We start from the raw sequence: 12,549 nt of genomic DNA on the forward strand, positions 1-12,549 counted from the left end.
CGGAGGTGATTGGACAACGGGGAACGAGACACAGGTGGACACAATGAGGGCGGGGCCAGCAATCACACAGGAGGAACCCATCAGGGCCAGGGCAGCCAATCACAGGGAGAGAGACGACACAAGGACTTCAAAACAAGACACAAAACGAGACACAAACTCCAGATCATGACAGCTTGTTGTTCACATTACGGTGTATTTCCGCTATCAGTGCAATGTTTAGTACAATTAACAGTGACAAACTGTATTTTTTACAAGAAATACATGCTTAATTTACTGTTTTGGCTGGTATATATATTTAGGGTGTTTCAATGTGGTAAAAACGGAATATAACCTATTGTCAATTCATGGTATCTTACTGTAGTGATTTAATGGTTTTTCATGTAAAATGTATGTACTTTTCTTACAGTAACACCGAAGACTGTGGCTCTTTTGACCTTGGCACCTTAAAGTGGCACCGCCATTTGTGCTCCGGGAAACGTCGATTTGCCTGCTATGACGACAACGTGGTGGTGGTGACCGAGAACAAGACCTGGGAAGACGCCCTGAGTCACTGCAGGGGCATGCAGAGCCCGTGTGAGGACATATTCAACCCCTGCAGATACCGATACGAGCTCCTGAGTCTGGAGCAGCCGTCGGACTACAGCTACGTCAGAAGCCGGCTCTTCGAAGCCGAGACCGACGAGGTTTGAGCGGGTGGAGGGTTGAAACATGAGCATGTCTTTCATTGGACATTAATTTATTACTAATTGTGTATTGTTCTTTTTCTTACGGCTCGTGAACTTTGCGAAGCGATGTTTGAAACATGTGGCAACGAGGGATCTTCCTTATCTCATCACCATAATGATTAGTTTTATTAGAAAGTCCGCAATATGGAAGAATAAGCCAACTTTAGAAGCTTTGGAGCTTTTCAAACCTTAACAATTTATTTAAAGATGGAATAAGGAAACATATTTATGAATTGGCTTGATTTTAACATGATTTTAGTGAATATTTAAATGCAAATTATTTAACGGCTCTTTAAATGCATCTGTTGATACATTACGCATTAAACATTAACTATTGACATGGGCTCCCATGTTTAGGGCAATTGTTGAATGGATGTTTTTACTCGTGACGGTTACGCAGTAACTTTAATTTCCATAAGGTTATTAAATTGAATCTCAGCGTTCAGGGAGATTGTTGTGTCCAAGCTCTGCTCCTCGTCAGCAGTCCCAGACCAACACTTCTGACACTCACAGCTCGCCTTGTGTTCCGCAGGTCTGGACGAGCCTGCGCTTCTTGGGAGGAGAGTGGTTCTGGGTGGATGGGACGAAGCTGGAAGACCAGGGGAAGCTGCCAGACTGTCCGTCCCCGGGGGAATACTGTGGTACCCTGTCCAGAAACGAGACGAACGACTGGATCACCAGGGACTGCACGGAGCTACGGAACTTCATCTGCTATAAAGAGAAATACTATCTCAGACCATTCTGATCACATGGGCTATTATAGTTCAGGGGTTGGGCCGTTCAATGCTCTCGGAGCTCTCTCAATAACAGAGTGGTCTATATTCTATCGAGATACATCTTCTTCTTTTTTTAATGGAAATATTTTCTGAAAGTTGAAGATTTGATATGGAAATTATGTATTTCCTGGTTTATTTATTTCCTTTTACATTCATCCCAAAGAGATGTTTTTTTACACCCTCTAAAAGAACGTGCCCTTTTCTGACTTTGATTATGACACACCTGAAATGCAAAGTCATTTTTCATACAGCAAAAGGTCTTATTTAAGTAGTTATGACCATTTGTAGTATTTAGATGTTCTCACCCCACAGGTACTCACTATATTTCCAAAATGTTCCCTCGACATCTTGTTCGAGAAATCAAATGTTGTGCCACATATTTGAAGCTCATCCATGTCAATAAACATGCCATCCCCTTAATAATGTTTTGTGGAGTATCATGTTTTGTTTCCGATTATATTACATGACCATGACACAATTCAGTTATTCCGCACATTTTTATTGCTCAAAAATCTCAATTGTTCATTAATTAATGTCTCGCTGCTTGCAAACACTTATCAAAATTAATGATGACCTTCTGTACAACAAACCAAAAGTAGCTGGTAGCTTCCAAATAAAAAGCTTATTGAATTGACGCAGCACACATGCTTTTTGTCAAAAAAGAGTTGACCAAAGCTCACAGATTACTTACCACTAATTAATTGTATTTATATACGATTTCAATGTTTTTTAAACAAAAAGGAACACAATATACATTTTACAAATAATTACGTTCATAGTAATTTACCACAACTGTCTAAAATAATGAAAATAAATCATCCTTTTTAATATAATTTATGCAAACATGTTTAACTCTGAATATTGACACCAAAACTGGGGGCTAAATTGGTTGTATTTCCTCTTGCTGTTGTTGTAATAACTCCGCAAGAGTCAATATACTTTGACAATTCATTTTTAATATTGGGGAATTTACTGCGTATTCGTCAGAAACATGCCACCAGTAGTCAGAGACCTTGTATCTTCTGTTTAGTTTTGAAAACCCTTGTAATTAAAATCAGGGTAACAATAGATGCAGTAAAATTAACTTATCTGTAAGTTAAATGTAACACTGACAAGTTGGTGCCAAACACACATTAGAAAGAACTGATCATAATTAAACAACAATTAACTTACAATGCTTGGAAAAGTGCTAATTCTGTTTAAATAACCAACAAAGGAGCGATTATATGCAGTTAATAAATCATAAGAAGCGTATGTGCTGACTCACTATAGCTTGAAAGTTAATCAGAGCAGTGCCCATGCATGCAGGCTAACGTTAAGTTTTCCCAGATAATGGGACTATGTTAGCAAGCTAGTTGAACCAACCATGCAGTCTTTGCTATTTTACGTTAATATGTGGAAATTAAAATAATAAAACGCCGTCATTTCTCGCCATTGACCTTTCTTTCCCACATTGTCGAGTTTGCCGTTAGCTTGTTAGTCTAAATTGCACACACATGTAAGCTAGTTTTCGACTTGGTCAAGCTAGCCCTCTGCAATTCGGTAATTCAAAACCCCAAAACAGCTCGAGTGTAAGTTGAACCCAGTATAGAGTTATTCTAGAATGCTGCTTCTGCTGAAATATCAACATTTGATATAAAAAAGGAATTTAGAGAAACTTACCGCAGTCTTTCCAGAATTAAAATGACACGTGATGAAACTCAATTTGAAAAGAGAAGGAGGGGGGGCGGGGCCTTCCAGAGGAATAATCCATCAACACTGGGGGGGGGGTACTCTCGCTTTAGTTGTACTTACTCTGACATAGTCAACTTACTTTAACATTGTACATTTTATGCAAACATGTTTAACTCTAAATATTGACACCAACACTGGGGGCTAAATTGTTTGTATTTACTCTTGTAATTACTCTGTAAGAGTCACTATTTGACAATCCATTTTTAACATTGGGTAAATTACTGTATATTAGTCAGAGACATGCCACCAGTTGTCAGAGACTTGCCACCGCTATGGGTCAGATTGTAACCACGGTTCACATGGATCGTGGTTATATCTGATCCTGCCTGACACCTCCTGCGATTATCATTATTATCATGAGTTGCATAGCTATTTGCATTGTCAATACCATAATCCTACTATATCCACTGTTGCTGTTATTTTTGGTTGTAACTTTTTCATCATGTACTCCTCTCATCTTATGATTCATTTCCGTCATATTTAAGGGTGGGCTGCCAGAGGGAATATCGGGGAATCCCAGGTAGGTCTAATACCGGTCCACCTGCATTCCCAACTGGCCCTCCCTCTGATATCGGCGACCCTGGCTATATTCTATGCTTCACATGTTAAATTGACTCTATTACCTAAAATCAATAATCACTTACTGACATATATACTACTCGCGATCTGTATTCACACTCATGGTTTCCATCTTCTTTACTCATCTAATCTCCTCCGTCAGTCGAACTATGTTTTCTGTGTTATTGAATGTCCATCACTCTAGCCGAGACACTTGCGTCACTCGCTCGTTGTGGAGCAGGCAGCATGCCACCGGCACCAAGACATAAATCCTTCAAAGGTGGAGCTGAAAAGCTCAGGGGGGGGAAGAAGAGATATTTATAAATCTCTGACTTATTTGATTCACATCCATAAATAAAAGTAGTAGACTGGTATTAGTATTGAGTATTTTAGTTATTATTAACAGAGACATTTGTAAACCAGTCGTTCACGTGATACGCGTCCTAAGGAATAATGAAGCTGTCGTAAAGGCCCTCTGTCCCCTCCTGACAGCACGGCACAACCTGGCACTCTGTGCTCATCGTCTGACATCTGATGGCAGTCTGAGATGAACTAGAACCTAATCCTATCCACAAATACGATGTGTGCGTGTCCGTGTGTGTGTCTCTGTCTGTGTGTCCGTCTGTGTGTGTGTGTGTATGCGTGTCCATCTGTGTGTGCGTGTCTGTGTGCGTGTGTTTCAGTGTATGTGTGTGTCTGTGTATAAGTGTGTGTGTGTGTGTCTGTCCGTGTGTGTGTGTCTGTGTGTGTGTGTGTGTGTGTGTGTGTGTCTGTGCGTGTGTGTGTGTGTGTGTGTCTGTCCGTGTGTGTGTGTCTGTGTGCGTGTGTGTGTGTGTGTGTGTCTGTGTGTGTGTGTGTCTGTGTGTGTGTGTGTGTGTGTGTGTGTGTGTGTGTGTGTGTGTGTGTGTGTCTGTGTGTGTGTGTGTGTGTGTATGTGTGTGTGTGTCTGTGTCTGTGTGTCCGTGTGTGAGCGCGTGAGCCTCTGTGGAACGCATGGGTAGATTACTACTGGTGTCGTCGGACCCATTTGGAGGTTGAGCCAACCGCACTTCCGTTTGTCACTCGACCAGCCCGCAGCCGGCCTCCTCCCAGCTCTTCTCGCACCGTGAGTACCGACACCGAATGTTTCCCGGTCGCTGCCCCGTGGTTTAAAGAGTCTGTTTAACGGAGACTGAAAGCTTCGCGGTGAAACACGACGGCTCGAGTCCGGCGTTCAACGGGCGACAGGATGCTAACGTCAGTTTAGCTAACAGCCAGTTTACGTCCAGATTATTCATTTCCTCACTGACTTCGACGTTGTTTATCTTAATATCTCTGCGGATTAAAGTCGTAGAGGCTCCTGCGACAATGTTCTCCTCGACTATGACAGACATGCTGTTGGCCTGTGGGCCTCGATGTGGCTCCGGCGTGACGCGGCCCAGTGACCGGGGATGACGTCAGCGAGGAGGAAGTTCACTTGTTGTTTATTGTGATTGTAGTTGAGTAGACATAAACAAAGTAATTAATTAAATTCTGTTTATTTTGTATAGCCCATTCTCAGAGTACAGGGCTTTACCGTCTGTACACATAGACATCCCTGACCTTTGACCTTTGACCTCACATCGGATCAGGAACAACTTGAGGAGAGAACAGAGGAGGATCCCTCTCCAGGATGGACAGGTGTCATAGATGTCATGTGACCAGAAGGAATCATTAGAGTTAAAACACATTCAACTAGAACGGGCACTCGGTAGAGCGCATACCTTCACATATCACAAGATTGGGCATTGAATTATGAACATTTTGGCATTAGTTGCATGCCAATTGGATAGAAATTGACCGAGCTATGGTAAAGAGAAGATGTTGACCTTTTCATGACCTTGACATTGACCTTTGACCCGATCGATACCAAAATCTAATCAAATGGTCCCCGGATAATAACCAATCATCGCACCAAATGTAATGCGATTCGGTTTAATACTTTTTGAGTTATGCGAGTAACTCGCATACAAATAAATAAATACACGGTGATCAAAACATAACCTTCACATTTCCAAGCGAAGGTAACCAGCTGCTCCGTCAGTCTGAGGTGACAGAGTGTTTGTGTCCGTCAGTTGGTGAAAACAAGATGTTGTTTTCTCACTGGCCTCTGAAGAAGTTGTGTATTTAACCACTTTAATGCATCCCGTTGTCTCAAGTCGTTTCTCCTTCATCCCCCTTTCTCTCCAGGAGCTGAGTGACCAGACATCATGACGCTGTTCCACTTCGGGAACTGCTTCGCCCTGGCCTACTTCCCCTACTTCATAACATACAAGTGCAGCGGCCTGTAAGTGTCTGATTGGATGAGTCGGGGCTCTGCAACATGTGTGTACTGCGTCGTTACAGGCGGGGTTCCTCCGGTCAGGGAAAACCTGGAAAAGTCATGACATTTTAAAATTGTCTTTTCCAGGCCTGGAAAAGTCATGGAAAAAACTTAAATCACAAAGGTTTTGGAAAAGTCATGTAAATGTGTTATAATCATGTGCTCATTTACGCCGAGTTTTAAATAATTAATATGTTTTAGAAAGAAAGACTCAAAATATTAGCCGGCGTACTGGCGGCGCAATTTTTTAAGTGAACGCACCTTAAACCCTCCTGTTACCTTTAGGCTCAATTTGACCCCAGGCTGTTTGTCACTGTGTCAAACATATAAGAAATATCAACTTTTTTACATATTTAAAGGGCTATTTAGGTAGTCAACAAACAAACATAAAGTACCTCACAAACTAAACTTGGGAAACGATATTAATTCTAATAATTTTCTGGAGGTTTTATTTGCTGGGGTCAAATTGACCCCGAGGGTAAAATATGTGAGTACATGTGAAGGTCACAGGAGGGTTAACTGGAAAGTTGGTTGTCCATCGGGAAGCAAGTGTTTATTCTTCTAATCAAAATATTGTCTCTTATTCTTTTGTTTCATTTCATGTAAACTGCATGCTTTGGAATTCACATTGTTTAAATACTACATGTTCTCACTGTTTTATGTATAAACCTAGATTTCAGTTTGGTCCTGGAAATTTTGTTTAAAGTCCTAGAAATCCACTGGTCAACATGTGTCAGGACCCTGAACAGGACACGGCAGAAAGTAAAACACTTGGTGCACTCAGTGGCGGCTGGTGACATTTATTGGGGGGGGGCGGTTTAAATAGAACTCCACAGTGAGAAGAAAAGAGGTTCTGAGTAGAATATTCTCCACCTCTGCTTGTCTCTGTGGCAGCGTGAGGCCCTCCTTCACACTCTGTCTTCACACTGACAACCAGGATCTGCTCCACGGGAGGTTTCTGAGCTCACCTGAGGACACCTGGTTACCGCTGGACAGGTGCCCCCAGTCAAACACCTGCCACCGGAGCGGGTCACGCCCCAAACGGTCCGCCCTGTCACGGTCTCTGACTCCACGAAGAGTCCAATCACGTCGAAATGAGAAACGATGTCATTGGCCGGGGTGCCCGAAGATTCGAGTTTCATCGGCCAATGAGAAGCCGTCCTTGCCGCAACGACCGTGACACGTCTGCTCGCCGCTGTAGACTCACGTCCGGCGGCGCCCATAAAAAGGGGGAGGGGCTTCTCTCTGATGAGTGGCGATATGTTATATTTGGTCACATTTAACTTAAGTGGTTGTTGACGGGCTGACGGTCTCACACACACATGTAGCGCGTCAACACGGTTTATTCCTTATTTAAATTATTTGGTATATAATGTTATTTGACAGTATATATTATATATAAAATAGAAGGCCCTAGCTCCCTCCATTGACGCACTGGTTGCACCTCGTTGGGGGGAACACAAAATAATGACTCCATAGTTTCTTTGTCTTCCTCGGTTGCCGCAGCTTAGAGACGAAGAAGTCTGTTAATAATCTGCTTAGTCTGGGAGGAGGCCCACGTAATCTTCTGACCACTGTCGTGTTTCTCTTCTGCTTTTCCCTTTGTGTTTAGTTCAGAGTACAACGCCTTCTGGAGGTGTGTCCAGGCTGGAGCGACCTACCTGTTCGTGCAGCTCTGTAAGGTGGGTGAGCTCTGGCGGTGGACTCATCCGTCGTCGTGGCATTGAGCAGACATCCCATAATCACACATGCTGGGTGAACCGGGTGGTCTTTGTGTTTCAGATGCTGTTCCTCGCCACATTTTTCCCCACATGGGAAGGAGGAGCTGGAGTTTATGACTTTGTCGGGGTGAGTGTCGTGACGTGAGAACGGAGAACTCCTTTTGGGTTTTCAAGGGAATTATTTATAAAACAATTCTTGAGTTAGAAATGTGATTGAAACGTATTTATATGGAAGATGTATGTGTATATATGTATGCATATATGTATGTATATATATATATATATAGGTTTTTTTATTTTATGTCTTATTTTTTTCTTAATTTTATTTTAATTTTCTGATTTATTTGATATTAATTTAGGATGGGAATATATAAGCATTTTTTGCTTCTACCTTTCCCGTTTCAGTATTTCTGTTTTGTATATTATATAGAATAATATTGTATTTAATTTGATTCACTAAAAAAATACACAACAACAACTACTTCATCATAACACACCAGAAAGGAACTTTGTTGGATTTCGTGAAGTATTATAATTAAATACACAGCGCGAGTCAGTAGAATACCAGTTTGTGTGGGCGCTTGCGATGTGTGTAACGGCAAATGTTGTCCCCACCCAAGGTTGAGTCTTTACACTGAAATGGCGAATATCGAAGAACCAGAACTCGTCTATGAGATCATTTAATGAAACAACATAAATTTAAGGGAACAAGAAGAAGGAGGAGCCAGAAGGAGACTTGTGTTCAGGTCCTTTGATGAGTAACCAAGTGATCAGGTCCCTTTAACCCTTGGTGTTGCCTTCGGGTCAATTTGACCCGATTCAATGTTTCACCCTCCTGTTACCTTTATATTTACTAACATATTTTACCCTTGAGGTCAATATGACCCCAGCTATTAAAATCTCCAGAAAATTATTAGAATTAATATTGTTTTCCAAGTTTAAGTGTGAGGTACTTTATGTTTGTTTGTTGACTCCCGAAAGAACACCGACATTAAACATTGAATCGGGTCAAATTGACCCGAAGGCGACAGGAGGGTTAAACATTGAATCGAGTCAAAATGACCCGAAGGCAACACAAGGGTTAAGAGGATACAAGAAGGAAAGATCCTGTGATTATCACACCTGTCAATCAGTCTTCATCCTGTCCTCTGTTATACGATCAGGGTTCGTACGGTCATGGAAAACCTGGAAAAGTCATGGAATTTTAAAATGGTTATTCCCAGGCCTGGAAAAGTCCTTGAAAGAAATTAAATCCCAAAAGTGTTGTAAAAGTCATGGAAATCTGTTATATTCATATGTTCATTTACACAGTTTGACGAAAAGAATAAACATTTATAGATGTATGTTTTCTTTTAGTCAAGCTATTGTCTCTCATTCATGTATACACCGAGATTTCACATCATGTTTGGGAATTGGAAATTTGGTTTAAAGTTATGGAAAGGTCATGGAAATCCACTGGTCAACATGAGTAAGGACCCTGTATAATTTGTCTCCACAGGTGATTGTTTTCTTCACACAGTGTCAGAGGATACGATGAAGGATATGTACAGTTCCCATGACGGGTGTTGGTTTGTCTTCCAGGAGTTCATGAAGGCCACAGTGGACCTGGCCGACCTGCTGGGGCTCCACCTGGTGATGTCGCGTAATGCTGGGAAAGGGGAGTACAAGATCATGGTGGCTGCCATGGGCTGGGCGACGGCCGAGCTGGTGATGTCCAGGTGAGCGGCGATGCTCCTGATGATAACGTACCTGTGGGACGGATGGAGCTCACTGTGGGTGCTGTGGCCTCCAGGTGTCTTCCTCTGTGGGTGGGAGCCAGAGGGATTGAGTTTGACTGGAAGTACATCCAGATGAGCTTTGACTCCAACATCAGTCTGGTGAGTCACTCTCCTCTTCTGCCTTCTCACTCTTCCTCTCCTCGACCTTCTCTCGGCACGTCGTCGCCTCCTTCCTGCGACGTCCCGATGAAACTAACTAAACGGTCTTTGGGGCTCGTTGCCGTCGTGTGATGTAAATGTTCATATGATGGGACTCTGTAAATAACCCCTTGAAAGGTTTATTGTTTAATTTATTGTATTGTTTTATTAATTTTATAGACGTTTTAATCTACTTCCTCTTAGAGCTAAATCTGACTTTTATTTTGAAATGTTAAAAGGAAGCGCACCTTTATTTTATGTAAAAATACAAACTTGACGGTACGGACGGATGCGCATTTTATATACAGTTTGCTAGTTTTAACGGACCTGTGTGAGGCCGACGCTCTTATTGTGGTGATGGTTTAAGAGAAAGAAAATAAAGAAGTTTCAGCAGCAGTAAGTCTCACGCCAAATCACACACGGGGATCCGTGACACTCTGGGACCTAAATTTGTAAAAAATAAAATGCCGTCATTAATGTGCCTGTTTAGGTCCATTACATCGCCATGGCAGCAGTGGTGTGGATGTTCACGCGCTACGACCTTCCCAAGAGCTTCAGGCTCCCCGTCACCGTGCTGCTGGCGCTCTGTGTCTACAAGGCCTTCCTGATGGAGTAAGTCTGACTCAGAGAGAATTCATCTTATTCATCTCACTTTGGACAAAACGCAGGAGAAGCACATTTCCAAAAAAGGTATTCGCTGAAAAAGAAATTCATTTTTGGGGGCTCCACTTTATTTATTTAAGTAAATATACTACAAATTGCTTGCATCACTTGTTGTACTTAAATGACATTAACTTACACATTGTTTCCCTATTTTGCAAGTATTTAAATTTATTATTTGCGCACATTGCTGTTTAAATCATGAACACTCCAACAGGATGTTGGAGGAGGAGGAGGAGGAGGAGCGTTTAGTGAATCCATGCGTTCCGACTATCTGGATTAAAACACAGATTATCACTTCAGTGGCTCTTAAATAGCTCTTATTGTGGTACTTTTGTAGTTCGACTATGTTGAGGAAATGTTAGTTTCTGTATTCTTGTTGTTCTTAGTTTGGACTCTAGGTTGATCACTTATTGTAAGTCGCTTTGGATAAAAGCGTCTGCTAAATGACATGTAATGTGGAAAGAGCAGGGAAAAGTCCTGGAAATGTGTTATAATCACATGTTCATTTACGCCGAGTTTGAACTATTTAAAATGTTTTTATTTAAAGAAAGACGCTCAAAATATGAGCCGGCGTACGCTCTCGATACGCAACATGTTCGAAATTGTTCATGTTTACACCGAGATGTCAGTTTGGTCCTGGACATGTGGCTTAAAGTCCTGTAAACCCATCGGTCAACATGAGAGAGCCGGTCAGAGGGCTGGAGGAGACACGTAACATGTTCTAAACTACAGGCCTGTTTACTTGTGTGCTTTATATAAATAAATCCAGAAGCGTCATGAAGTGGAAGAGGTGGAGCCTCTGACGGCCGTGTGTCTGCCCCCCCCCCCCCCCCCCCCCCCCTCCAGGCTGTTCGTCCACGTCTTCCTGCTGGGCAGCTGGACCGTGCTGCTGGTGAAAGCCGTGCTGACGGGCGCCATCTCGCTCTGCTCCCTGTTCCTCTTCGTCACTCTGGTCCACAGCAACTAAGTCCTCATCGGCCCCCGCGGTCCGGACCGGCCGGTCCGACGTCTGAAGCCCCGATTTCCTTTCCAGTCACAAAACACCGAAGACGCCTCTGAGCGCTTCACGCCATCGGGACCGCTCCGACGTCGAGACGAGACGGCGGAGAAGCCGGCAGGCTGACCACGCGTTCCACCCGGCGCGTTCACTCAGATCGCCGGTGGAAGGCCGGCGCCGCCGTCGACCCGCCGGTGGCCGACGGCCGAGAGCCGACTCACGCCGCCATGTGATCTGTGATCGCTGGGATTTGTTACGCTGTGAATTTTGTACCAGAACCGCCGCCGTGAAACCCGATGGGTCGAACTTGTGTTGTAATGTGTAAACGCTCGGGTGGATCGCTCAAGACCCTGGTCGTTAGTTGTGTGCCCACCAATTTACCAATTTATTTATAAACCAGTTAATATAAGGAGTTAAAACATAACTGTAGGAAGATTTGTATTATTTGTTTTTGTATGAAAGATGTAATGAATAAAGCAGGCCAGTGTGTGAATGAACTGAAGTCCTGTCAGCGTTATGACGTCATCTTGTTAAATTGTAAGAATTTAGTGATTTCTACATTAAACTCAATAACAACATGTTTGTCTTCTCCTGCGCTCGTATTTACAAAAGTCTTTTCAGACCTTAGAACTCGTGAGCTACGATCCAACTCTCTTATTTAAAGCCACGTCAGGTGACCTCCGGCGTGGGAGTGGTTTTCTCCAACCTGCACAAAGTGAGTTATTGATCTCAATGACCTCCTCTGTTAGATGAGACGCTCACGTCCACAGACTCGGCAGCAGCTCGGAGCGTTCTGCCTCAGGCCATCGGGGCAGAAGCTCCCTGTTCATGCCCAGCATACATTAGTCTTTTTATTCATGTATTTGTGCGTGGCCTCATTAATCAACCCGGGGGTCAGTGTGTCAGTGTTAGCTCAGGCTACCTTCCAGCTGTGGTCCCTGTGGCCAGATGTTCCATCCTTCACTAAAGGAGAGAGCTTAGCAGTAACATCATAAAAAAAGCAATAAACCTACAGGTTACGAACAAATGCTGACCTTCATGTGTTCATGTCCCCATTCCTGTTGAATGTTACACCACAGAGAGACAACCGACAGGTTTCAGACACACAGCCACAAATC

At 43.1% G+C, this 12,549-nt stretch overlaps 1 protein-coding gene across 1 annotated transcript; it reads left to right on the forward strand.

The window, feature by feature from the left end:
• The first annotated feature begins 4,791 nt into the window (after window positions 1-4,791).
• On the forward strand, window positions 4,792-12,009 carry tmem147 (transmembrane protein 147). The gene is made up of 8 exons (XM_056443960.1): window positions 4,792-4,898; window positions 6,002-6,098; window positions 7,747-7,816; window positions 7,917-7,982; window positions 9,437-9,573; window positions 9,648-9,732; window positions 10,262-10,383; window positions 11,281-12,009. Exons 2-8 carry the CDS (start codon window positions 6,022-6,024, stop codon window positions 11,399-11,401), a joined length of 678 nt encoding a protein of 225 aa, XP_056299935.1. The 5' UTR covers window positions 4,792-4,898; window positions 6,002-6,021; the 3' UTR covers window positions 11,402-12,009.
• Window positions 12,010-12,549: the final 540 nt, after the last annotated feature.

Source organism: Pseudoliparis swirei, chromosome 22 (assembly GCF_029220125.1).
Source record: "Pseudoliparis swirei isolate HS2019 ecotype Mariana Trench chromosome 22, NWPU_hadal_v1, whole genome shotgun sequence".
Taxonomy (NCBI): domain Eukaryota; kingdom Metazoa; phylum Chordata; class Actinopteri; order Perciformes; family Liparidae; genus Pseudoliparis; species Pseudoliparis swirei.